At 39.2% G+C, this 27,216-nt stretch overlaps 1 protein-coding gene across 4 annotated transcripts in view; it reads left to right on the top strand.

Moving 5' to 3' along the window:
• CADPS2 (calcium dependent secretion activator 2) overlaps nucleotides 1–27,216 on the top strand; it is a 447,623-nt gene that overhangs the window by 217,068 nt on the left and 203,339 nt on the right. For all 4 annotated transcript variants that reach the window (XM_055314464.1, XM_055314463.1, XM_055314462.1 and 1 more), the window contains exon 7: nucleotides 9,613–9,724. In XM_055314464.1, coding sequence (XP_055170439.1) covers nucleotides 9,613–9,724 — 112 coding nt within the window. The remainder of the gene's footprint in view (nucleotides 1–9,612; nucleotides 9,725–27,216) is intronic.

The raw sequence follows: 27,216 nt of genomic DNA, 5'->3' as shown, positions 1-27,216 counted from the left end.
AAACCTGTGTACGGTCCATGTACTGGTAAGTAAAGAAGATCACTATGGCATGTTATGTAATAGAGCACAAGTGAGCAATGTGAATATCCTGTGTATTTAACAACAAAAAGCCTATGTTTAGGTGCACGCGTGCCCATCTGGCTAGAGATACATACGCAGGCCTGGATTTGTGAGATACAAACTCCTCCCATCTCCAGTTCTTAAGGGACACCCTTCATAGGGACACACATTCCTGTAGTTCCTCCTGTCACCTGTTAGTGACTCTCAAATCCAAATCTTTATTTGCAGCCTCGTAGCTAAAGTCCAGATGAATTTCCAGCAGCTTGTTGGAATCAGACACTTGAGTTTTCAAATAAGTCCCTTCGCCTCTTGTAGTTTTGACCACGGTAAATGATGCCACCAGCCGTCCACACTTCCGCAGAAACGCAGTCAAATCTTCACCATTCTATCCTTATTCTTTGGCTGAAGTCCACCAATAATTGATAAACCTGATATAGCGGGCCCTGGGAAACGATGCAGAAATGTCAAAGTTTTTAAATATCAAAATCTGCTCTTCTAAAAGTGTCTTCTGCTTGGAGCTTTCCATAAAACTGTCTTCATTGTCCATATTCATCAGAAATGGCTGTATTTAAAAGAATTTGTTCAGCACTTAATATTTTAGAAGGCTTTCAGTGTTGTATTTAACTTTTACTTATATAATAGACTCTTAGTCATCTTTACAAATTCTCAATTTTAAATTATTCCATTAAAAAGAGATAGCCTCGTATATTTATACTAATGGGGTCTTGCATTTACTTTGTGTATTTTGTGAATCCTTTGAAGGTACCTGTTTTACATACAGGCCGGTTTCAGAGTAGTTTCAGTGTATTTCTGACAGTTGTGAGCAGGACAATGGCAGAAACCAACAGATACAAGCAAGGGTTACAGCTTTCTTTCTTTCTTTCTTTTTTTTTTTTTCCTAAACATTTTATTTATTCATGAGAGACACACAGGGAAAGGCGGAGACACAGGCAGAGGGAGAAGCAGGCTCCCTGCAGGGAACCTGACAGGACTTGATCCCAGGACCCCGGGGTCACGTCCTGAGCCCCCCAGGCGCCCCAGACACAGCTTTCTTGATGGAACCAAAGCACACCTGCCTGTAGCTGCATGAGCAGGGCCACAGCTCGGGTGATGGTGGTGACGCTCCTGAGGATACAAGCATCAGGCTTTTCTGACCAACCCACTGCACTCCATTGTGTGGCATTTCTGTTCCCTCTTGGTCCCTCTTAAGGAGCTGGTGAGGAGCGGCCATCTACCCTGTCACCAAATAGGAGTAATTAAAACTATCTCAAAGCAGTCCTGACAGTTTATGATGAATTAGATGAATCCAAATCAGTTTTGGGGGCAAATCTCCTGCGGGACAGCAGGAGGAGACCTCAGACCTATGTGAGAATGATTGCAGTAGACGTAGGAAGATTTTCTACTTCTTAAGTAAATAACTAAATCAGTGCTACTTCAAATATATGATGTTTGAATGTTTAAGTTATGAGCCTAAACTTTAAGGAGGCAAATATTCTTAGATAAATGTCACATCATTTAATCTTAAAATGCCTGCTTTAAAAATGATTATCTGGGTTAGATTGTGTTTTTCATACTGCAGTTATTTGAAGAATTTTGTTTTAACCCTGTATTTAGACGTTTTCTTAAAAAGATTTATTTATTTGGGAGACAGAGATAAAGAGCACAAGCAGGAGGGGCAGAGGAAGAGAGAGAGAACGCCAAGCAGACTTCCCGCTGAGCACAGAGCTGGACAGGCGGCTCAGTCTCACGACCCTGAGATCACAGCCTGCACTGAAACCAAGAGTTGGATGCTTAACCCCCTGGGCCACGCAGGCGCCCCTCTAGTTGGATGTTTATTTCATGTTTTCCGTTAAAAAACAAGTGAGGTATTTGGAATTAGAAATCATTGTTGATTATTTTAATGACTCGGTTTTTGTAATAGAATTGTAATTTGGTGAGGAAAACATCACTTAAAAGCAATCACTGGATTGGAAATGAGGCAAAACTATAATTTGTAGAAAGACTTTATAACTGTAGTGTATGCCAGCCATTGTCAGACAGTATTAAGGACACAGATTCCTTAGAATTCCAAAATATAAAATCCTACGAAATGGCTTTAACACAGAATGTGTAGAAACTACATAATAGAAGGAAAAAGGACTTTACCAAAATATATATATATATATATATATATTATATATATATATATATTAGAATAGATTTACTAAATGGAGAGAACTCCCTTTTACTGAATAGAAATAAAGTTGGAAATGTTTGTTTCCTTCTTGTTCTAACTGGTATCCTAACATCTCATAAAACCACAAGAATTCAAACATTTTACCACAGCTCAGGACATCAATCTTTAGGACAAAGTTCATCATCAAACCCCAGTTTTTGTGATAATACTGTAAATATATTTGACTTCTAAACCAAATGAGATCAGGATAGATGAAAAATTAAGGGAGAAGGCCATCCAGCATCACTATTAAGTCTTAGACAACTTGAAGGTTTGAACCATAGAAATATGTTGAAGAACTAAAGATTAGTATTTATATAATCTTTAGTTAAGTAAAGATTCTTTAAGCAGGTGTCACAATCAAACTATAAATCAAATTGTTAGAACTTGGCTATCTAATATTTTATAACTATACATTTTTTTAAAAGCCATGAAAAGAGTTAAATAGAAAATAAACAGCTGCAACAATATTTGCCATACATGGTATCAGAAACAGTAAATGTCTTTATCTTAAAATGAGTTTTTTTTTTAATCAAAAGGAAGCCTACTAGATAGCCTAATGTAATAGATAAATGGGCAACAATAATAAAGCAAGTCATAAAAGAAATTCAGATGACTAATAAAGAGAAAATGCTCAGTCTCAGAAGTAATTTTTAAAAGTGCAGTTCATAACCCTGTTTAATTTTGTGTGATTGGATTTATTATTTATAATTATGAGTGTATAGGTCTCTCTCTTCTACCAGTCTGAGCTCATCTACAACAGGATCTATGATCTTGAGTTTTTATTATTATTTTTTTAATGCCTGAGCTTTCCCAATGCCAGTCACACAGCTGGATGGATAAAAGGATAGAGAGAGAACATAATTGTGAAGTTACATATACCTTGTTCTTCAGGGCCAGCCATAGGTAGGGAGTGTAGGTTGAGCCTATTTTTAAGTTTTCGTTTCTGTCATCATGTGTGCATTATATGTTTATAATAATAATTTTGAATCAAGGAATTTGGATGATTTTGATAACTATTGCACTGTTAATGATTTTCAACATAATTGGAAACAAATATGCTAGTAAGTTCTGAATCCCTTTAGGTTACATTTTAAATCTACTTCCGTAGACACTCTGAGAGGCATGTCAGGAACAGAGGGCAGGCTTCAGAGGAGTATGTCATGGTGCATGATCAAGTTACTTGCTGTCTATCATCTATTAGAATATAAGTTCCATGAAAACAGAGACTTTGGCTGCTGATTCTAGGACATTATCTGGCACATACGACGTATTTAGGTTTTTGAAAGAATATGAGGCCCAGACTGTGTGGTGTCCCCGCCGCACCCCGCAATACATCCCACCTGGCCTTATATCAGCTTCTTGGCCTTGCTTTCCGTACCAGAAAAACACTCCACCATGTGCCACATAATTGACATGATCTTCCCCTCGTGTTGGATACTCCGGTTGCTTGCTTCTGCTGCTGTATATGGTGCTGCAGTGAGCACGTTCCCACCTGTAGTCTTTTCAGTGTTTATGACTATTTTATTAGGGGAGATTCCTAGAAAATAGCCTTACTGGGTGAATGGACATGTGCATGTATTTTGACTCATGGTACAAATTTCCAGTATACTTGATTTAATAGCAAATACATAATTAATGCCCGTTATTTCAGTCAGTATGTGAGCTACTTTGTGTTTTCATAGCCAGGAAGTCCTGCTGTCCTCGTAAAGGTGCTTTGTAGGGATTTTATTCTTTTGAAGGTTTCCATTCGAAGTCTGAATCCTCATAAATAATACATTAATAGAAGTAGAAAAAGGCAATGTATTTTGAGTCAAAGCAAATTGACAGCAAGGGTAATATATTCTTCTATCACATAATACAGAGAAAATAGTAGGAAGATAATAACTGGTATTAATTCCTGAAAGTGTTTAAACATGCCAGTTAAGTAGAAAACAAGGAAATATCTTGGTGAATATTGAAAATACTCACCTATTACCTTCTTCCCTCCTTTTCTGCCTTTTTGGGGAGTGGGGTGGGAGGGAAGACTAGTGTCTTTAACTCATTTATTGAAGAATTCACAAGCATTTTCTAACTGTATATAGCTTTTGGTTTTTATAAGAGAAATTATCATGGGGGTGCCAGTTTGTTTGTATTCTGGAATGTTGGGGTTTATGAGGATTATTAAGAACCACTGTATTTACATTAATTCACCCCTTTAAAATTGTACATTTTTACCAAATATCATGAAGGTTTAGTCCCCTGGCTGTTGTAGTTCAGATCTGCTGGTCCCCTTGTGCCCCTGCTTCTCCCTGCCTGCAAGCATGTTGTTTATTCAAGTCTCTCTCCTTTCGCAGGAGCTGCCTGTTAACACTCCTCGCCCTTGACTCAGGAGGACCTAGGCCTTGGTAGGCAGACAGATTCCTGTGGATTGCCTACCAAGGCCTGTGGTACTCCTGTATCCTGCCTTCCGTTTTCTTATAAATTACTGGCTATACTCTGTAATATGTTGATTAGGTTTCTTGTGTGACTTCTCTAAGCATGTTTTCTATGTTATTACCATTCCTAGCCTAGTGTTGTCTACTTTTACACAAGTCTAATGGTAGAAAAGTAAACATGGACTTCAGATTATAAAAGATAAATGGTTCATACTCAAAGGCCATGGTTGCTATTAAACATTTTGGTATCACCAAATAGAATACCAAAAGTTGACAAAAATATGAAAGGAAATTGTCAAAATCCCTATCTTGATGGGGGATTCTAATACTTCGACCTTGCTGTGTAAAGGATGCCAAAACATCAGTACTGATAAAATAGACTTAAGTAGCACAGTTAACAAGCTCAATCTAATGGCTCAATCTAATACAACAACTAAGAATACTTTTTATTTATTTCCACATACTCATGCAAGAGCTAAACACACACACAGACACATAGAGGGCAACATATTTTGGAATATATGAAAGGTAGTTTCCGTTATTTCAGGAGATTAGTATCTTGCAAGTTCTGTTATCTAACCTAATGTAGTAAGTATAGAACTTATTTGGAAAAAGTAAAACTTCATTTATAAATTCTAAAAACACACCTGTAAACATCTAAACAATGAGAAAAATTATATAAATTTGTGGGACACTGTACTCAAAGTGGTCTTAGGGAAAATGTATAGCCTGGAACACTTACAATGCTGAGCTTGAATGCTTACAACAAAAGGCTTGAAATTAATGAGCCGTGAATTCAAGTTAAAAATGTAGAACAACAGCAGAATTAACATGGTTGAATTAGGATGAAGTAACAAAGAGTTTAATGAAATAGAAAACAAGCATGCAATGGAGAAGATCATCAACATCGAGCAACAGTAACTTGAAAAGAATAAAAGGCCTATATCAAAGTTAGACATGTAAAACCAATATTAGGAGTGAAAGAGATATACAACCACAGATGCCATAGACGTAAAAGATAAGAGGTATTTTGTGACTTTGTGCAAATACTTTTGAAAAACTTAGATGAAATTAGTATTTTTCTAGTATTATACCAAAATCGGTTCACATTGAAAACCAGAGTAGGGCGGGGGATGGGGGTGAATGGGTGACAGGCACTGAGGGGGGCACTGACGGGATGAGCACTCGGTGTTATTCTATATGTTGGTAAATTGAACACCAATAAAAAATAAATTTATTTAAAAAAAAGAGTAGTTTTATAACTATAACCAGTGAAGAAATAGAATCAGTAGCAATCTTCCCATGAAGAAACACTGGGCCCAAACAGCTTAATGGATAAATTCCAAGAACAGATCATTCTCATTTTTAAAAAACTCTTCCAGATAATAAAAATGTGGCACTGTTTAACTCATTCAATAAGGCTACATAACAAAAATAGGACAATACAGGAATGTAAATCCATACACACACACAAGTAAATCTGCAGGCCAGTCTCAATCAGGAATATTGATACAGCGTGCAAACTACAGCAGCCTAAGTCTGTGGGGTTTTTTGTTTGTTTGTTTTTTTAGGAAGGAAATTAGGCTTATCTCTGAAAAGCAAGAAAATGGATTAGTATAAACCACTGCAATTACTGATCATCTCGGTAAGCATAGGAAAAAAGTTTAGTAGAGCATTCAATTCTGGATTACAGATAGGTGGGCTGTGTCTATGATTTGATGTATATTCCTATGATATATAGGATATCTATGATATATCTAAGACCGTCCTTAAAATGTACCTCCATCTGTGATAGGAAATCTAGGACATAACTGATATACCATGATATAGCATGATATGTATCACATATCTGACGTGTGTTTAAAACACAGATTTTCATTTATTTGTGGATATTTAATGAACTAAGAAGAGCATTTCCTTTCCCTATTAAAGACCAACTCTAAGACACCTGGAGCAGTGGTTGTCTGTAGAGGTAAAATGCTAAAAAAAAAAAAAAAATCCACTTAAAAAAATGAATTTAAGACCATTATTAATATAGAACCCAGGATCCTAGCACCCTGGTGGTAGTGCAGTCTTGGGATGAGAGGAAGACATTACCAGGGCAGGTCACAAAGATGACTCTTCTCATGTGCTGGCATATTCTCCATCTTAACCTCAGTAGTGGGAATGCTGATTTTTATTCCTTAATTGAGCATCTTATTTTTAGGCACTTAATGTATAATTTACATAATAAAGTGTTTCTAATGAGTCAGTGAGAGATGGCTAGTGAATGAAGATTGGAGATATAAGCGTGGAAAACTATTCCTTTCTTCCAGTGTCTTTGGTTGCTCTTATAATTGATATAAGACAGATTAACAGGAGAAAAACAAATTTAAATTTATATGAAATATGAGTGTCAAAGAAATGACCAAAGCAGACAGCTTTTATATTTCTTAGACAAACTATACATTTGTGAAGAATCGACAAAGAAGTTTGGACCTTGGGGTTATTAGTAAGTAAAGCAGTGACAAGATTTGTCCCTATTTCTGGTAATAAGGATGTTTCCTACCTTCCAGTATGGGTGGCCGGGAGGGTACCTTTCCTGTGGGAAACGGATTTCCTGCTTTTCAGGGGCACTAAAGAAGGGTGAGAGTACCTTGTTGCACCTGCCTTATCTTAAGTAACTTTAATCCAAGATAATGTACCAAGATGGCGTATATTGGAATAGCCTGCCCTGAACCATCCAAGAAGAGTTGTTGAAGATGTGTGTTCATGAAGGATCAGAGGGGTCGAAGGCAGTTTTCTATGAGTTCACCGCCTCACGAGTGAGCACAGTTCTTCTCAAGTGCACTGTTGTTTGTCTCATTCAGACAGCAGTGCCTCTGCCTTCACACACCATCCGTGCTCAGGGGCCACGCTAATCTTGTCTGTATTAGTGTATGTGCTGCTGCGGCGAGCACACATTTCCCTTCTTGTAAAGTGGAGGGGAGATGGGGGTGGAGGATGAAACTCGCCAAGTCCCCAGTGACAGCTAATGTGGTCATCAGTATTTTTCTCTTTGGAGAACCATGTATTGTTGTAGATGGGGAATTACGAACAATCGTAGAAAGCAGTATAAGGGCTTTGGAGGGATTTTTGACATTACAGGGGGGAAAAAAAACCCGAATGAATTTTTACAAAGAGAATTAGTTTAAAAGATAAGCGAATTCTACGTGAACCTATTTGGCTGTGTACATAGCTACTGTAGATCGTTGATTTGATTTTTTAAAATATTTTATTTATTCATGAGAGACAGAGAGAGGCAGAGACCCAGGCAGAGGAAGAAGCAGGCTCCATGTAGGGAGCCCGATGTGGGACTTGATCCCAGGTATCTAGGACCACGCCCTGGGCCGAAGGCGGCGTTACACCACTGAGCCACCCGGGCTGCCCTGAGATCTTTGATTTTAGTTGTAAGAAAATGTCTCAAAGGATTAGTTTTCCAAATTTAATCCTATGACACCAAATAAAGATGATGTGTCATGGGAATCTACTCCAGAGTTGTCATCTGGACGGCCTTGACCATTCAAGGCTGAAGATCCCACACATTAAGTTGAGAATTTTTCTCCCTTATTTTGGTTCTGAATCCATTTCATTGTTAGTCTTATTTTAGCTCTACTTTATCTCAGCAATCTTAATTCTAGGAAATGGCAAAAATTATTTGCTAACCACTTTCTACAAGTCTAAAATAAAAATTAAGCTGCTTTTCCATCCTAATTGAATCTCTCTTCCCTCTGGCGTATGACTTTAATTTCAGGGGAACAGATTGCATCCGGATACTAGTTTCTTTGGTCATTGAAATAGCCTCTGCTTTACTATACACACACTATGGTGTTACCACTGCTGTGGTAGGAGAGGAAGACCTCACAGTTACTCAGTTTTTATTAGACTTTCTCCATTTTTTTTTCATTTCCCAAGCTTTCTGAATATGGTTTATAAGACAAAGTTTAGATAATCCCTTCCAAAGGATAAGTTTGGGTTTTTTTAAAAACAATTTAAGAAAATCAGTATTTATATATGGCGAGTTATTTGTAGCAGGAATCCCTATTTTGTTAAATCTCACTTTCGTGTGTTTTTCTCAAAGGCATTTTCTTCCTGCTGTGCTGCATCTCATGCCTGTGATCTCAGAGTTATGAGAAATATTGATAATATTCTTTAATATCAAGTGTGCACCAGTTGAGTTTGTAAATATGCTGGGATGAATTGGTGTGTGGTAAAGCTGAGATGCTACTAATTAAGAGATAAGCCAAGAAAAATGTTATTTTGTTATAATGATTTGAAAAGCCAGATGTCGACAGACTTACTGCATTCCTAGGAGAGTGTATTGGGAAATTAACTGCAAAACGTTCATATTTGTATAATGATTATTTCTTTCCTTTTGACTGAAGCTTTAAAAAAATCATATAAAGTAATAGACTTGAGATAATTACCTCCACTTTTAAAAATATAAAACATCTAGTAAAGACTTTCCAAGAAGTGATGGGAAAGTGTTTAGCATCCAAAAAAAAAAAGTTTCCTGTAAAGCTATCTCCTATAAACAAAGTTTTAGCGATTTCCCTCTAGGCATCTGTAAAAATGGAGTTATATTTTGTATTTGAATAAATAATAGGTTTCAGTGGCTACATATAGAAGGCTTTACCTTAACCTAAATTCTCATTTATATACTCTAACGTGCTCATTTTTAGAACAGCTTTGGAATTATTACAAGCTGTAAAACTTACTGTTGTTTCTCCTCTTGACTGTGCCATCTGTCAGAAACAAAAGCGAAGTTGAAAATCTCATTGAGCCACCAAAGATTCTGTGTTGCTTCATGAGCCTCCTAAGGAGGAGATACACCTGTCTGTAAAAAAAAAAAAAAAAAATTAATGCTGCATTTTAAAGAAAATCTTTGTTACTTCATTACAGATGGGGAACTCAAGGTGATTTCACCACCACTCATCCTCGGCCTGTGGTCAAAGTAAAACTCTTCACAGAAAGCACTGGGGTCCTGGCCCTTGAAGATAAAGAACTGGGAAGGGTGAGTCCTGCTCCGTGCTGTGTGTTTGAGGTCACATGATTTTTACTTCTTTCAATTCACAGTTAATGTGGCCCAGTATGTAGTGTGTAAACTTTCTGTTTATAAACTACATAAAATAATTTATTTGTGATCTGTAAAATAATTTGTCATCTTCCACGAGCCCAGATTACAGCTCCTATTTATTAGATGTAATTGTCAATAACGTGGAAAGCATTGTGATAGGCTTTGGGTACGTAAGGGTCATTTACAGGATCACAGTCCGGGGCCCATGTGAATGGTAGACACCAACTTGTGTGTCCTTCCTGGTGAGAGATCAATCTCACTTAAACATTTCTGTCCGTGAGTTAAAAGCGGCATCATGATATTTGAAGTCCTTAGTTTAAGTCCTTTGTGATTAGACAGATAACAGAATATCTAAATCTGCTTCTCTCCCACTTTGCCTGTGAGAAGGTCTTTTTCACGCATCTTGTAACATTGATTTTTTTTTCCTGCACTTTGTACCTAGAATATACTTATTCTCTAATTCCAGTATCTCTCTACTATACTCAGCTTATTCTGGGAGTTTTAAAAGCATTAAGATTCGGGTAGATTTGTGATCTTAGCACCTCTCTATGTGGAAGGTTTTCCGCAGTCTCATCTATGAAGTAGACGTGCTCTGGTCGGGGGGCTGTAGGGTCCTCTTCTGTAACATGGTCTCTCTCACACAGGCCTGAAGGCTGACTTCATAGGTGTTTGCCAGAGATTAAAGCCTGCAGAAATCTCACCTGAAAATCTCTGGTGATGATGATTGACAGCTTGTGTGATGCTGGATGTTCAAGGATGCTTGGATCGTTGGGTATATTGGAGTTTTTTCCCTCAAAGTTGGGATTTTTATCCATTTCCAATCTTTCTCCTCTTCTGTCTCCTTTAGAGTTTTTCCATTTCTAGGGATTTTAGGAGTCTGTCCCCACACTCCAGAAATTGAGGATCAGCATTCCCACATTCTGGTTTTTGTCTTCTGTTTCCTTTTTAGCATGTATTTGTTAAAACCTAGACCTAAGCCATACCATACATTCATGTGCTTGCGTGTCTGCGCACTTACTCATTGAACAAACGTGTACAGGTGTCATGATCTCACACAAGAGCCCTGGAAACTACAGATGGTCTTACGGATTTATGAATCAGGATTTTTCATTTAAACTATTACATTAATTTTACCCTATGTCCTTACTATAACTATTTTTCACTAATAGCAGCCATTTTAAGTCTAATGCTATACTGTAATTCTTTAGATATTTTTAATCCATTTCTCTGCTGAATTTTAATTCATTTCTTAAACATATATATGTTTAAGCAGTTTCTAAATTGAGTATGCGATTGGTGTGTTTTCCAGTCAGTTGTATGTCTGAGAAGGGCCTAGTGTTCCTCACTCCCTTCATACAAGACCACTGTTGTTTCTGTACCAGTTTCTGAACCCCACACTATTGGTATTTTGAGCAGGAAAATGCTTTGTAGTCAGAAACTTCTCTATACACTTTCTGTTTAGCAGCATCCCTACCTCCAGTCAGATGCCAGTAGTTCACCCAGCCTTATGTCAGGACGCTCAGCAGTGTCTCTAAACACTGCTAACTGTCCCCTGGGAGGTGTGCGGAATCACCTACTTAGAGATCCATTGAACTATACTAATGATCTGAGTAGGTTCCATGATTATAATTATCATATATGTGTTATTGACTTCCAATTTTTAAGATTTTCTTACTTGGAGCTTCAGTTTATATATCCAGCCTGCATACTTGGTATTTCTAGTTGCATTTAACAGTTGTCTCAAACCAAATATTTCTAAAATACAACTCATGATTAGCACCCCTGTTGAATCTTGCACAGAGGCAGTTTTCAAGCCAGTGACCTTGGCATATCCTTTGTTGCTCCTTCCTTCACCTTAATACTCTTCTATTTGCAAGTTCTGTGAGCTTTCCCTAAATTTATTATGAGTATACCCACATGTTCATATCCCCTCTACCCTAATTCAGACACCATTCTTCCTTGCGGTAATAGTGTCCTTACTACTTTCCCATTTATCTTCTTGTCCCCTCTGATCTAGCTTTCACACTTCAGCTATTATGCTCTATTTAAAATTTAAAACAAATCACCTCATTCTGCCCTTTAAAAGTCTTCCAGTGTCTTCTCATTTATTTGGAATAAAAATAAGATTCCTTATCATAGTGTGGCAGGCCCAGGAACAGTTTTCAGGGTGGCACCCTGGGTCAGCAAAATCAGCAGGTTGTTAGAAATGCAGATTCTCAGGCCACTAGCTTCCTAGACCAGGAACTCTCTGAAGGTGTTGTGCTGCAGCCTGTGTAATGGGGCCTCCTGGTAGTTTCCACACACACCAACATCGAAGCCACCTGCTCCCCAGGAGCTGACCTCTTTCTCTAATTTCATCTCTTATGACAGCCCCCTTGCTTACTGTATCATCCTTCCTTCACATTCGGCTTTCTTCTGTTCCTCACACATACCTGATGCAGTTCTGCTTTAGACTTTGGGCCTTTGGATGTGAGCCCATGCATGTACAGACACAGGAGAATTGGTGATTGTCTCTGGGTCGTAGAACTATTACTAATGTTTTGCTATATATTTATCTGCTTTTATACTGAGAAGCAGGAATAGGTTTTTTAAAAAGATTTTATTTATTTGAGAGAGAGATACAGAGATAGCAACAGAGAGCACAAGCAGGGGAGGCCAACACAGGGCTCAATCCCAGGACGTCAGGATCATGACCCGAGTCGAAGGGGCTGACATCTAACTGACTGAGCCATGCAGGCGCCCTGCAGGAAGAATTTTTTGGGTTTTTTTGTTTTTTTTAATTTGAAGGAAAAGGTCTTACATGATCTGAAATTTACAATCTAAAATTTTATGAATAGATATCTGGATATCTTAGTTTTAGAGTGAAGTTTTCTAATTAAAATGTTGCATATCAGTGAATTTAAAGATGAGCCACATGGTTGTTGAAATAGATTTATACCACAAGGGAGATAACCACAACTGCATAGCTGGTAAAATGGCTAAAGTACAAGAATGCTGAAAATAACAAACGTTGACAAGGATACAAAACAACAGAACCTTAATCTTTGCTGGTAGAAGTACAAAAAACAGTATAGCCACTTTGGGAATACAACCTGCCAGGTTGTTTTTTCTTTTATTTTTTAAGTGAAACAGGCATGCCATATCACCCAGCAGTTGCCCTCTTAGGTATTTACCCAAGGGTTTATTGGTAAATAAATATCTGTATGGGAATGTTTATAACAGCTTTCTTCATAATCACTAAAAAAACTGGAAGCAGTAAGGTGTCCTTGAGCAGAGGAATGGATAAGCAAACTGGTACATCTACAAAATTCTATTCAGTGCTAAAAAGAAATAAATTATTAATTAAGCTTAAATGCAAGGGAAAGAAATCAGGCCCTTCGCCCCATTGAATCCTTTTTGAGAATGGTAGTAACACTGCATGTTGAGACAGAAAAGTAAGAATCTGATTAAGAGCACTCAACAAGTGTGGGAGTCCGTATTGGAACCAGGTGTTCTGACAGCAACACCTGTGTTCTACATCATTAAATAGTACACCTGATGAGGTGAAGAAGTGTGGCAGTCTTTTACAAATTACCCTCTGAGTGTGGGCCAGTTGAATTTCATGGCTTAAAGTGGGAACCAGCTTTTATTTAAGCTAATGTCATTTTATGCATAGGTCATGAATACATTTCATATCACTTTAGGCCATGATTTGCATCCTATAACAGTACTTCTGGCTATGCTTTTATATGTGACAGTGCTTCTCACCTCTTGTGCACATCAGAACCCCTTTAGGGAGAGAGTGCAGGAAAAGATTCAAGCTGTGAACTCATACTTTTGTTTTGGTCGGTTTGAGGTGAGTCCAGACCTCTCAGGAGATAGGATGTGTGTATAAGGTTGAGAAGCACTGGCACAAATAGTACCACTGAACAGCCAAGGTTGAGAACTAGTAAGTCATAGGGGTAAGAAAACAATCTGAATAGCATATAGTTTTGTAAAATGGCGGTTCAGAGGTAGGCATTGGGCAGTTGAAAGTTATGTTCTTTGGCAAGTGCTTGGCGGCAGATTTTGTTTGTAGATGGCAGGTGCAAATACCTATTTATGGAAATGCAGGTGGCATATGGAGATTTTCCATCCGAATGAGTGGCCAGCCCTCCACCAGGGGCCTTGGGAATACCTGGAGGCAGAACAGGAAATGTTCCATGTTAGGGGCTTGTCCTCGCAGGCAGATAGTTGACCAGTCCAGCCCCGAAAGCATACAGTTCATCAGTGACATCGTAATAGTGCTGAATGGTGACAGATGGTAGCTATGCTTATGGTGAGCGCAGCATAAGGTGTCAGCTTGTCAAATCACTATGTTTGTACACCTAAAACCAATGCAACATTATGTGTCAACATGCCCAAATAAAAACAAAATTTTCAAGATGATTTTGTCCCAACAACTTTAAAAGCAGAGCTTGCTTCACCTAACCATGTAAAAAATCTACATACGTCACACAGCCTTTATCTGCAGACAGCAGTTTCCATCGAGTCCATCAGAATGAATTCTTGCACTTAGTAACTTTTAAACTTGCTGAATGGTATTCTTAAGTGCAAAATGAATTTTTATTATTTTTTTATTTTTTTCATTTATTTTGAGAAAGAAAGAACATGGGCAGAGGGAGAGAGAGGATCCTCAAGGCAACTCCCCGTGGACCCCGACCCGGGGCTCAATCCCAGGACACTGAGATCATGCCATGAGCCTAAACTGAGAGCCAGATGCTTAACCAATGGAGCCATCCAGATGCCCCCAAAATAAATATCTAAAGTTTCTACCCATGTGACTTTTTAAGTTTTAGAAGCATTGCTGTAAAGACACTCTAACCATTGTTAGGAAAAGAGCCTGCTGTCTATTCATACACTTGGAGTCGATGGCCCTGGGACCACATCGTGAGTGTCCACAGAGGGCTGCTGGTTCTTCTGCCTCTCTGAGGATGGAGACTCCCACAAGTCAGAGAACCTGTTTTCCTTTACGATGCGCTGGAGCCAGATCACCTTTCTTCCAATTCGATTACATAATATTTCAACATAGCAAAAGACTTAACAGTTTGCTTCCCTCTTAGAGCCACATTTTAAAGTACTAATATTCTTGAGATTAAGATTTTCATTTTGTGTATTTCTCTCACTTTTTTCTTTCTATTTGAGTATCAGCACTTCTATTTAACATTTCTTGAGATGTTCGTACTTCATAATTCACAGCGCCAGTCATCATGCCTATTTCACAAATACAAATACTATGTGGAAACAGCAGCTGGTGGTTAATTTCAGATACATTTTAAATATTAAGATAGATTAGAATTGCTGAATGGATTACTCCATTAAAAGGAACTGTTATCTCTCAAGCAGCTTGTAATAGTGTAGCAAGTAAAAATTAGTTTTTATATTTGCCTTTTTCATTGAGTTGTTTCTTCAGTTTGCTTTATGAAGCATCCAAAGGAAATTTATCTGAAGAGCAGAATATGCATGATTTTTGGTCTTGAAACTTGGTGAGAGGAGTGATAGGGGGGTGTGTTGAAAGGTCTGTCATCTTAGAGAAATACTGTCAGGAACTCTAATTAAACTGGTCAGTCTTCTTTTCTCTTTCTTGCTTCTCTAGTTCTTCTGGAGTATATCCTTTTCTATTTTTCTCATTTGTGCAGTTTTGGTTGAGCTGAATGCTCTGTAAGTTCTTCATTAATGTTAAAACTTTCAGAAGGTACCTTAATTATTTTAGCCAAACTTAGCATATCTAATTGGACGTCGCCTGTGTAACTGGTTAGAACACATCGAGCTTGAACATTTCTCCAATTGCCTGGTTTATACACAGTCATCATAGAACTTCTGGTTTCAACATACAAAGTAATAAATTAGAAGTAGACTACAGATGTTTTGAGTAAGAATCTGGATTTTTCAGAAATAAATATACAGTTAATAAAAATGACTTTTACCTTCATTCAAACAAAGTTTATATTTGAGGATTAAAAATAAGTTTCCAGAATGATATTAATTTGATTCACCTACATATGAATCAGCACTAGAGAAGCTGCTAGCAAAATTATAATAGGTATTTTTCTTTGCTTTGAAAGCAGAACTTAATATCCAGTTTTACTGAAATTGCCAGCACTGGATGGCTGCGACTATGGCCAACAAATTAACGTCCTCTACTGCAAGGTGGGATGGAGGCTCATTTGCATTTCATATGCCTAATTCAACTACTCTCTACTGTGGACTTTAATTTTGGTAATATTAGCAAGTAGTGTAGCTTTCCTGAAACTAAAAATCATAGAAAAGATCTCCTTCCTTCCTTAACCTGTTCCTGTCGCTGTTCCTCACAGGACTCTGCTGTCCTGTCCTAAGAACCATCCCAGTGACCAGAGGCAGGACCACAGACAGGTGCAGGGCCACAGATAATTCATGCGTGGCACAGATTCTCCCTAAATACTTTTTCTAGCTGCAGTTAATTATGTCTGGCTCATTGGTCACATGCTGTGAAGAGTTAGAGAAGACATGGAGTCTGCCTTCGAAGGATGGGAGCCTCCGATTACTTCTGTTGTTAGTGGCTCTGGCTCAGACTTTACCTCAGGAGTTGGCTGGCTTCCTCACTGTTTTCTTACTTGCTCACATTCAAGAGGGTGAACAGGTTGTAAATAGGCATCCTTGGTGGGTCCATGTGGGTGATGGTATTAGCAGAGGTTGACAGTTTCCGATTCCCCGTGAGGATAGAGGTGTGCCTCCCTCCCAGAGGGAGCAGATATGTACCTAATATGTGTGGTGTTATTTCATTATGATTTTAATTCTAACAGCTAATGTACTCATGCTGAACATCTTTTTGCATGCTTGTCATCCGTACGTCATCTTTGATGAATCCCCAACGTTTTTCTTCTTTTTATAGCATGCGTGCGTGAACTGGGGGCAGGGGCAGAGGGAGAGGAAGAGAGAATTTTAAGCAGGCTCCACACCCAGCACAGAGCCTGACCCAGGGCTCGATTTCACAACCCTGAGATCATGACCTGAGCTGAAATCAAGAGTTGGACGTTCAGCTGAGCCACCCAACTACCCCAGTGAATCCCCAACTTTTAATTGAGTTGTTTGTTTTTCTTGAGTCGAGAGACCATAATAAAATGTTTACATCTCCTTCATCAAAGATATGATTTGTAAATATTCTCTTAGTTCTGTGGTTTGTCTTTTCATTCTGTTAAAGAGTGTTTTCAGAGAGCAAGAGTTTTTAATTCTGATGAAATCCAATTTGTGAATTTGTTTTTATGGCTGATGCCTTTGGTGCTCTAAGAAATCTTTGCCTAGCCCAAGGTCAGAATTCTCTTCTGTTTTCTTCTAGAAGTTTTATATTTTTATATTTTTACATTTAGATCTTTAATCCACTTCCAGTTAATTGTTTTATATCTAGAGCAATGTATGGATCAAAGTCACGTTTTTGATAGATGAATATCTGGGTGTCCTAGTGCTTTTTATTGGAAAGACTTTCTTCACTGAATTTCCTTAGCAATTTTGTTGCAGATCAATCGTATATGGATCTGTGGGTCTATTTCCGGATTCTCTAGTCTTCCATTGATCTGCTCTCTTAATGTCAACAGTGCACTGCTCTGATGAGCTTTATCCTAAGTCTGTCATATCAGGTACTGGTGGTTCTCCAATTTTGTTTTTTATTTTCCAGTTCTTTTGACTTTATCCTATGAATTTTAATATCAGTTTGTAGCTTTCTATAAAAAACACTCAGTGTTATTTTGACTGTGATTTCATTGAATTTTTAAGTCACTTTGAGAATTGATCAATAGTGTGGGTTTTGGGATCCCCGGGTGGCGCAGTGGTTTGGTGCCTGCCTTTGGCCCAGGGCGCAATCCTGGAGACCCGGGATCGAATCCCACATCGGGCTCCCGGTGCATGGAGCCTGCTTCTCCCTCTGCCTATGTCTCTGCCTCTCTCTCTCTCTCTCTCTCTCTCTCTCTCTCTCTCTGTGTGTGTGACTATCATAAATAAATAAAAATTAAAAAAAAATAGTGTGGGTTTTGACCCATAAATAAATATAGTATATCCCTCCCTTTCTTTAGGTCTTATTCATTCCTCACAGCAAGATTTTGCATTTTTTTGTCTGATCTGTCCTTGAGTATTTCATATTTTTGACACTATTCTAGATGGTGTCATTTTGTTTTAATTTTTAAATTAGACATTGCTAGTATATTGACAGATGACTTTTCTATATTGATCTTCTATCTTGCAGCATTGCTAAACTCATTAGTTGCAGTAGCATTTTGTAGATTGTTTTTCCATATATAATATTATCTAAAATACTGTTTTTTCTTTCTAATCTAGATGGTTTTTATTTCTTTTGGTTGCCTTATTGTACTTACTAGAACCTCCAATACAGTGTTGAACAGAAGTAGTGAACATGGACATCCTTGTCTTATTCCCAATCTTTTGGGGAAAGCATCTAGTCTTTCTTCAACATTAAGTACAATATTAGCTGTAGGGTTTTTTGGTAGATACCTTCATCAAGTTGATCAAGTCTTCTTGCTAATTTTTATTTGTTTGGGCTGTGATATTTTTTATTTCTTTTGTATCTTTGGTTTAATTTGTAATACTTTTTCTGTTTCTTAAAAGCAGAAGGCATTGGTTTGAGAAAAATCTGTTTTTTTTAAACTAGGTATTTGGTGCTATAAATACTCATCCCCTAATTATTGCATTAGTGACATCCCACAAATTTTTATCTTTTTTTTTCATTTTTATCATTTTGAAAATACAAAGTTTTATTTTGATTATTTTTCCCTTTGGCTGTAGGTTATTAAGCATGTTTTATTTAGTTTCCATGATATTTTAGAGTTTTTTTAGAGTTAGTGATTTCTAATTGAAGTCTGTTATGATTAGAGAATATACTTAAAGAACTTTGATCCTTTTAAAATTTACTGAAGCTTAGTTTATCACTCACAATATGCTCCATCTGGTGAATGTTCCACATGCATTTATAAAGACTGTGTATTCCTCCACTGTTTAATAGGGTGTTTCAGAAAAGTCAAATAGTTCAAATTATTATTCAGATCTGCCATATTCTTATTAGTTTTCTATCTACTTTTTTTAGCAATTTTTGAGAAATTTATGTTAATTTCTGAGTATAATTTTGGGTTTGTTCTATCATTTTCTGCCTTTTTAATTTTAAGTATTTTATTTATTTCACGAGAGACACACAGAGAAAGGCAGAGACACAAGCAGAGGGAGAAGCAGGCTCCATGCAGGGAACCCGACATGGGACTCAATCCCGGGACCCAGGGTCATGACCTGAGCCAAAGGCAGATGCTCAACCGCTGAGTCACCCAGGTGTCCCCCCCCCCTTTTTTTTTTTTTTGCTTCTTGTATCTTGAAGATCTCTTGCTAGGTGCATACATATTAATCATCTCCATATCCCTTCAATTAACTGACTGCTTTGCCATTATGAAATGACCTTTCTTATCCCTTTTAATATACTTTGCTTTAAAATCTACTTTATCTTAGGCATCTGATTTTTTTAAGCAAGTATTAGCATATTATGTCTTTTTCCATCCTTTAATCTATTTCTTTACTTTCAAAATACATTTATTTAAACAATGTATAATTGGGTCCTTATTTTTATTCAATCTGGAAATCTTTTAATCATTATTAAGTTTAAATCTGTCATTTAGCTTATTTGTTCTCTGTCTCTCGTGATTTTTATTCCCTTTTTTCTCTTCTTTAGAATAATTCAATGTTTTTATGATTCCATTTTTTTCTTAGTTGACTTAGTACCTTATTCTAGGTCTTGCTTTAACTCATCACAGCCTAACTTCAAGTAGTATTATGAGACTACGTGTAGTGTAAAAAACTTACAATAGTACATTTCCATTTCCTATTGAAGATGAGGCATAGGACATACTATGATGTCACCAACATCTAATAGTTTCTGACCTACAATATCTGTCCAATTAATGCTAGGAAGATGAATGAACAAATGAGTCTCTTAAACTTTGCCTAATTCAGTTTCATTTCTCCTACTGTAGACAGTAGAGTAACTCATACTTTGAAAGCCTGAGCTTCCTAACCAAGTGATAAACTGAAACAACTGCAGAATAATGTCTGGCTTAGACCCTTCAGGAGGAGTGAGGTTCTAGTATGTTCAGCCCATGTCTTATAATACATGGAAGAAGCAGGTTAGAACATCCTCGAGTCCATCCATGCCTAATCCTCTTAACAGTTGCTGCCTTAAGAAAGAGGTTCTTATGCATCTTGGAGCTATTCAGAGACACTTTAAGGACATTCGTCTTCATGGTCTTTAGCACTGGTACTGAAAAAGCTAAGTACTTCTTTTCCCTGCTAGCTATTATCTGTAGTGTTCGAGTCAAAAACAAATTCTTTAGGTAAAAGGTAAAAGATTCAGATTAGTTGTTGAGCACCAGAAACTGAGAAGTTTAAACCCTGTTTCCAGAAGACATTGATTCTGGTATTGGCTTTGTAGCCATTAGGACAGATGGACAAGTCTCTAACTTCTCTCGTGCTCTGTCCTTTGATTCCCTACCACCCTCTATCTTACCCTATATTGAATGTATATCAACTATATTTAAGGATGCAGCTCCAGTCACCCAGGTTTAGACATAGTCTGTAACTTTCTCTTCCCATCCTACTGTGGTATGTTCTGGACTAACAGAAATAAAACTGACTTGGCTCTAAAAATTCTTACAGTACTTAATAGATAAATGCATACATGCTCTCACAGCATTTAGTAACCCAGCAAGAACAAAGCCACGTCAGTTACTATCATGTTTGTGAAATAATTAAGGGAATAATTTGTCGGATTGAGGAGGGGGATGTAACATTGAAGGTGTCTGTTGTTATCCTGAAGTAATTTTCCTTAGGTATTATTCATTTAACTTCAGTGTCAAATTATTTACATAACAAGAGTAATGCGTATCTTTTAAGGGTGATTGTGAGAATTAATTTAAATTCCACAAAGCACTTTGAGGCATTCGGTTGAAAGGTTCTTTATAAATGCCAGGCATTATTATAACCAGACTAGTAAAAAGAAACCGTGATAAAGCTACTCATGCAGTGTCCTCTAATAGAAACTGTATTGGTAAGAAATATAAAGGTTACTGCTATTCATAATTTATGGTCAAGGGGAATAGATTAAGAATAATAATGATGCTTTTCTGTCCAGATAAGTCTTAAAAAACACAAATGTAGCTCTGATGGAATATATTGCTCCATTCAAGGAGAAGTATGAAATCGATACCTTACAAGCAATAAAAATGATGTATGAAGAAGAATAAAGGCCAATATCTTTAATTGAGCCATAAAGTATATAGTGACAGCCTTGACTGTGTCTTTCAAAATCTTCAAGAAAGACATTGTAATAGAGGAGATAATTCTTGATTGTTTGAGTATAGGAAACTTTAAATTTGTTAGAAACAGATGCATGATGGTCTTTATTCTAGTAACCAAAGTAACCAGTCTAATTATTAATCATTCAAAAAAAATACAGGATAGGAGAAGTCAAAACTGTAACAAAAATTTTTTTTAAAAAAATAAAAGAAAGAAAAAGAAAAGACTTCAAAAGATTTCATATAAGCAGAATGCTTCAGGAATGTGAGAGAAGTAATCACACACAAAAACCTCTCGTTAAAATAATCAAAGCTACTGATAGAAGTCTGTGCGTAAAGAATCTTTCCATCACACACTGGGCAGAAGCAATTTGAAAGGTGAATTTAGTGTTCTTTTTTTTTTTTAATTAGATGTTCACATTTATTGTTTTTATGATCAAATCTCAGCCTTTATTGTCTGTATTCGTTCCCTGCTGTGGCTTTCACAAATTGCCAAAAACAAGACAAATTTGTCATCGTACAGCCCTGGAGGTTGGAAATCAAAATGAACCTCCGTAAGCTAAAGTCGGCATGTTGGCAGACCGGAGGTCCTTTCCGGAGGATCTAAGGGAGAGGGCAATTTGTTTTCACCTTTTCAGCTTCTAGAGACTGTATTCTTTGGCTCGCGGCTCCTTTCCACGTTTAAAGACCTCACTGGCCAGTTGAGTGTTTCTGAGTCTCGCGGCTCGGACACGGGCTCTCCGGCTTTCCTCTCCCCTGGGAACTCTGCTAGCTGTCTTCCCCCCGGGGTGACCTGCCATCATCTTCCTAGTCTCAGGTTGCTGATTCGTGATCTGAATTCCACCTGCTGCTTTGCCACACAAGGTAACCTACTCATCGTTTCTGGAGATGAGGACATGGAGGCATCTTGGGGAAGCTGCTTCTGCTTATCGTGGTCCAGGAATGGAAAGAGGAGAGTGTTATAAAGTTTTAAGGACTGGCATCCTGGCCTTCAGAATTACTGCTGTCATTTTCTGTTACCTGGTTTGACAGACCTTTTTCTCCTTTGACCCCAGCCAAGTATCAATTTTAGGTTTGCATTTTTATTTCTAATTTCCCTGAGCATCTATCTGTCTAGTCAGCCAACCAGCGAGTACTTGGTAGGTGTGTCCTGCAGGCTAGGAAGGGGGAGGGGACTCGTGGTGAAGATGGGGGCTCAGATTAATGTGGAAGCCCCCGATGACGTAGCTTCTGCCTTCGGGGAGTGTGGTCTGCTGAAAGCATTTGACGAGTCCCTTCGTAGAGTGGTTCATTATCAAGCAGAGATTTCAGAGAAGATTCAGGAAAAATCCATACACCTTGGCTTTTCTTGCCCATGCCCTCTTCCCAGCCCCCAGCATGCAGACAACAAGGTTGTTCATCTCTATCTTATAACAACGTCAGGAAAAAGTACCGAATCAAGATAATACTTTTTCTTGTGCTGTTTTATTTGAAAAGGGCCTTCTTTCAAAAGTTCTACATGGAAGAAAGGAGTTGGGTGGTTCTGCGTCAGGCCAAGTACACATTTGGTAAGGGGTTGGGACTTTGATCAGTTCCATATTGTAAATTCCAGGATTCTTTCCAACTCTGAAAATAAAGGGAACTGGATTTAGTGTAGGCAATAAGGTTGACGGAAGACTTAAGGCTAATCTCTCCGCGCACAAAAGAGCTTTGTGCTGGTCAGAGGCGCAGGTGTTCTTTGTTTCTGCTAAGGGGGCAGGAAGCCGTGATACTGACACGAGGGGAGCTGCTGGAGACGGAGCAACCTCCGGCGTCCTGGAACCCCGGAAGATGGTGCCAAGGAGGTAGATGGTCTCAGGGTAGCCCCTGACTCCTCCTTCCCGCACGCTGAGAATGCAGAGGCTCGGTGCTGGGGGGGACGCTGCTCGCCGCCAGCTGGGCACCTCCAGATTCACTGCGACGTAAGTTCAGCTGGTCTCCCCGTAGCTCCAGGAAGGGCCCTCAACGTGAAGGGTTCTCGCTGTGATCCTAGCGGGAGTACAAAACCCCGTCGTTTGAAGGACAAAGATAGAAGCGTGCGGGCTGAACCCGGGGGGTCAAGGCCTCTCGTAGCTGCTGACCCGTGCTCCCTCGCCCATGTCCGCAAAGGGCTCCGGGGCTCAAGGACACCGGTTGTCGATTGTCGGCGGGAGGGATTTCCAGGCACAGATGGGAGCGTGATTCCAGCTAATAGCACTTGTACGGGCTTCCTCTGCTTCCACGATGTGTTCCTAAGGGCAGTTCGTCTTCATCGGAGGCCGGACGTCGCACCGCGGGGTGGCCCGGAGCCGCCTCAGCTCAGCGCACCTGTTCACAGCGACGCCCGGCCTCCCTGCTGGCCTCATCGGGCAGCGCAGCGTCCCGTCTCTACCTGCCCGCCTCCCCGCCGTGATCCCTCAGCCTAGGCAAACTGCGCTCCTCCAGCCTGCCTGCCTCGATCCCTGAAGACGGCAGCGAGGTGCCTGCAGTCCTCGGATAGGTTGTTGTGCTTGAAGCCATCCTAGTCTGGCCGCACGTACCGTGCTGAGATCCCCGTTGAACCAAGCAGTTCCCCTTCCACTGTTACTGTGCTTAACGTACCCTTGGCCCCTTGGCACTGGTGGCCACTTCCTACTCCCCGAAACACTGTCCACCTTGAATACAGCGTATTGCATTCTGCTCTTTCTGCCTCCTTGGCCTCTGGTCTCAGTTATACAATTCTCTTCCTAGTCCTCAAAAGTTAGTGTTTTGCCTTCTTTTAAAAAAAAAAAAAATTATATATATATATATATATATAGACTATATTCTTTTTCCTCTACTTTTTCTCTCTGTCACATACTCTGTAACTGGGAGTTTGTACCTCTTAACCCCCTTCCCTTACTCTGCCCAGATCCCTGTCCACCACCCCTTGGCAACTACCAGTTCTCTGATTTTTGGAGTTTGGGTTTTTTTCTGTTACTTTGTTTTTTTGGTTCTACATATAAGTGAAGTCATTTGGCATTTATCTTTCTCTGATTTATTTCACTTAAGATAAATGGTTTTAGGTCCACCCACGTTGTTTTAAATGGTGAGATCTCATTCTTTTTTATCACTGAGTAACATTCTATTCTGTTTATACACCACATCTTCATCTGTTGATGGACAGAGGTGGGGTGGCCTCGGGTGACCTTCATATATGGGCTATTACAAATAATGCACCAAGAAATGCAGGGGTATGTCTGTCTTCCTGAATTAGTATTTTTCTTTTCTTTTCTTTTTTTTTTTTTAAGATTTTATTTATTCATGAGAGGCCCAGAGAGAGAGGCAGAGACACAGGCAGAGGAAGAAGAAGTGGACTCCCTGCAGGGAGTCCGATGCGGGACTCGATCCAAGAACCCCAGGGTCACGGCCTGAGCTGGAGGCAGGCGCTCAACTGTGGAGCCACCCAGGCGTCCCAGTATTTTGTTTCTTTGGGTAAATGCCCAGTAGCAGAATTACTAGATCATATGATAATTCTGTTTTTTTCTTTTTTGAGGAGCCTCCAGGCCTCTTTTCCAGTGGTTGCACCAGTTTACGTTCACAGTGCATCAGCTTTCCCTTCTCCACATCCTCACCAAGACTGACTTTGTGTCTTTCTTGAGCCTAAGCCCCTCTGACATGTGTGAGGTGACATCTCATTGTGGTCTTGATTTGCGTTTGCTCGACGACTCGTGATGTTGGGCACCTTTTCATGTTTCTGTTGGTGTCCTCCTTACCTCTTGCCGAGATAGAGAATTGACACGGTGGAAGATCTAATGAGCATTTGTACTGATTGAAGTCCTTTGGAGGGCCAGCCATGGGAGCTGACCGGGGATGGGTCGGGGAGCCAAGAAAGAGCTGACCAACTAAGCTTGGGGAAGGGCTTGAGAACCAAAGGCAGTAGTGGGAGTATCAGCACAGGATTGCGAGCCTTTTTCTAGGTGCCACCCTTAGGGTGGCTTAGTTCCAGCAGCCTCAGGTCTTTGTCTCTGTTTCCTTCCCATGTCTTTTTTTGCCTTGTAATTCTTGGGTGCTCCGAGACTCCCAAATGGAAGTGATCTCCCTACACGTTCTGTCCTGATTGCTTCCAGAATTGCTGGTTGCACCCATCTTTGAGCTAGAATTCTATCAACTGTGTATCTCAGTTTTAATTTAATATTAAAATGCAATTATTATAGTCACATATTCTTTTTTCTTCCTCTAGGCTAACAGATATTTATAGAAAAGGGTAATGAATTGTTTATCTAGCCCCAGGGCCTATCTAGCTTCCTCTCATTCTAGATTTTTTTTTCTCCTCTAAGTTTTTACATTTTTCAGACCTTTGTTGAAATGGTGTAGAAGTTTAGATGACCTTAAATGGATAGGTCACAAGGTTCAACTAATGCAAAATGTACACAAACACACATGGTTTGGCTTCAATATACCTTAATAGGAGGCGAACAATGTGGAAGTGTCAGCTTGTATAAAGATCCCATGAACCTTATAATACTCTAAACATTATGTATATACGTATATTTATACTTCATTCTTAAGGGTTTTTTTGCTGTATATTAAATTTGACAGAATTTAAACAAAGCCTAGAAAAATTTGTGTTTTTCATTACACCTCAGCAAAGATGGCAAGTAATGTTGACATTTTATTATGAAGAAGATACATTGGTTTTATATTTAAGATAAGGAATCATAACATGTGTCATGCTAAGTGACAAGACATTTAAAATGTTGGTGACAAAAATAAACTAGAAGCAGAAATGTGTATCCAAAGGTTCAGAGAAATGAATAGCAAAGAACAGACTACTTGCTAATTAATAGAAGCTAACTATTTTGTCCAGAGCTGTGTTTTTTTTTTTCTTTTTTAAGATTTTATTTATTTATTCATGAGAGACAGAGAGAGGCAGAGACACAGGCAGAGGGAGAAGCAGGCTCCTCACAGGGAGCCTGATGTGGGACTCGATCCCAGGACCTTGGGGTCATGCCCTGACCAAAGGCAGACGCTCAACCGCTGAGCCACCCAGGCATCCCCAGAGCTATGTTTTAATTTGGATGTTAACCTGGAATATCACAGAACCCCCAATTAATTTTTATACCGATTAAATATCTTGTTATGCTAAGTCCTATTGAGGTTCAACTGTTTATCTTAAAATTTTTAAGCACTTACCTGTGAAAGAAGACCTAGGAAGCCAGACTCTTAATGGACTGCTGTTAAATACTATGACAAACATTTCACTGGTTCAAAACAGTACCCTCCTAACAGTTCACTGTGAGATGGGGTTGGTTTCTTCTCGTTTCTAGAGTTTGGAATTCTCTGCACTTGGCTAGTAGATTAAATAAAAAGGGATGAAGGAGGCCTACATTTATCTTCATCATTTTTCCCCAAAGTGACACTTGCCACTGTCTTCATATTCCAGTAGCCAGAATTTTCATGTCCCTACTTCGCTGCAAGAGGAGCTAGAAGATAGTCTCTGGCTGACTCGCTGCTTCTAGCGACGGTTCCGTGCTAGTGAAAGCATGCGTCCTAGTGAACAGATGACTGGCTGTAGGTCGCCCCTGTAGCCAAAAATGAGAATAGTTGTGTTACCCTTCCTTCTACATTAGAACATTCACTTCACCTCAAGGGAATCAACCCAAAGTCTCCTGCAGGCCAGAGTCCAGCATCTGCATCAGGCCCAGACTTGGCTCTTGGCCGCCTGGTGACCTGTGAACCAAAGTTCACGTGAACTACCTGTGACTCCACCTCCCCTCGCTCCCCACCGTGCCCTAGCACAAGTCCACACCCAGCAGTGGAACAGATGCAGGAGAGCTACAAGCAAGTGTCCCAATTGGGGGGGGGGGTAGTAAAGTGGAAAATACGGAGCAATAATTGTCCCCTGACAACACTGAAACCAGGATCTCTTGATTAGTCCCTTGTTATGCGTCTGAGAAAGAACTTCTTTGTCCTTTATTCCTCCTGGCCCTTTGGGCTCCACACATTGGGAGTTGCTGCTTGTCTGTTACCATCTGTGCTACCATCACGAAGAGAACTATGACCACTTCATGCTTGTGCAGTTTGGGGACCTGGAAACTGTTTCACAGTCACGGATAAGGCTAAGTTCAGGCTTTA

This window comes from Nyctereutes procyonoides, unplaced genomic scaffold, assembly GCF_905146905.1.
Source record: "Nyctereutes procyonoides isolate TBG_1078 unplaced genomic scaffold, NYPRO_anot_genome, whole genome shotgun sequence".
Lineage (NCBI taxonomy): Eukaryota > Metazoa > Chordata > Mammalia > Carnivora > Canidae > Nyctereutes > Nyctereutes procyonoides.
Note: the sequence above shows the minus strand (reverse complement) of the source record. Positions and strands in the feature narration are given on the sequence as shown.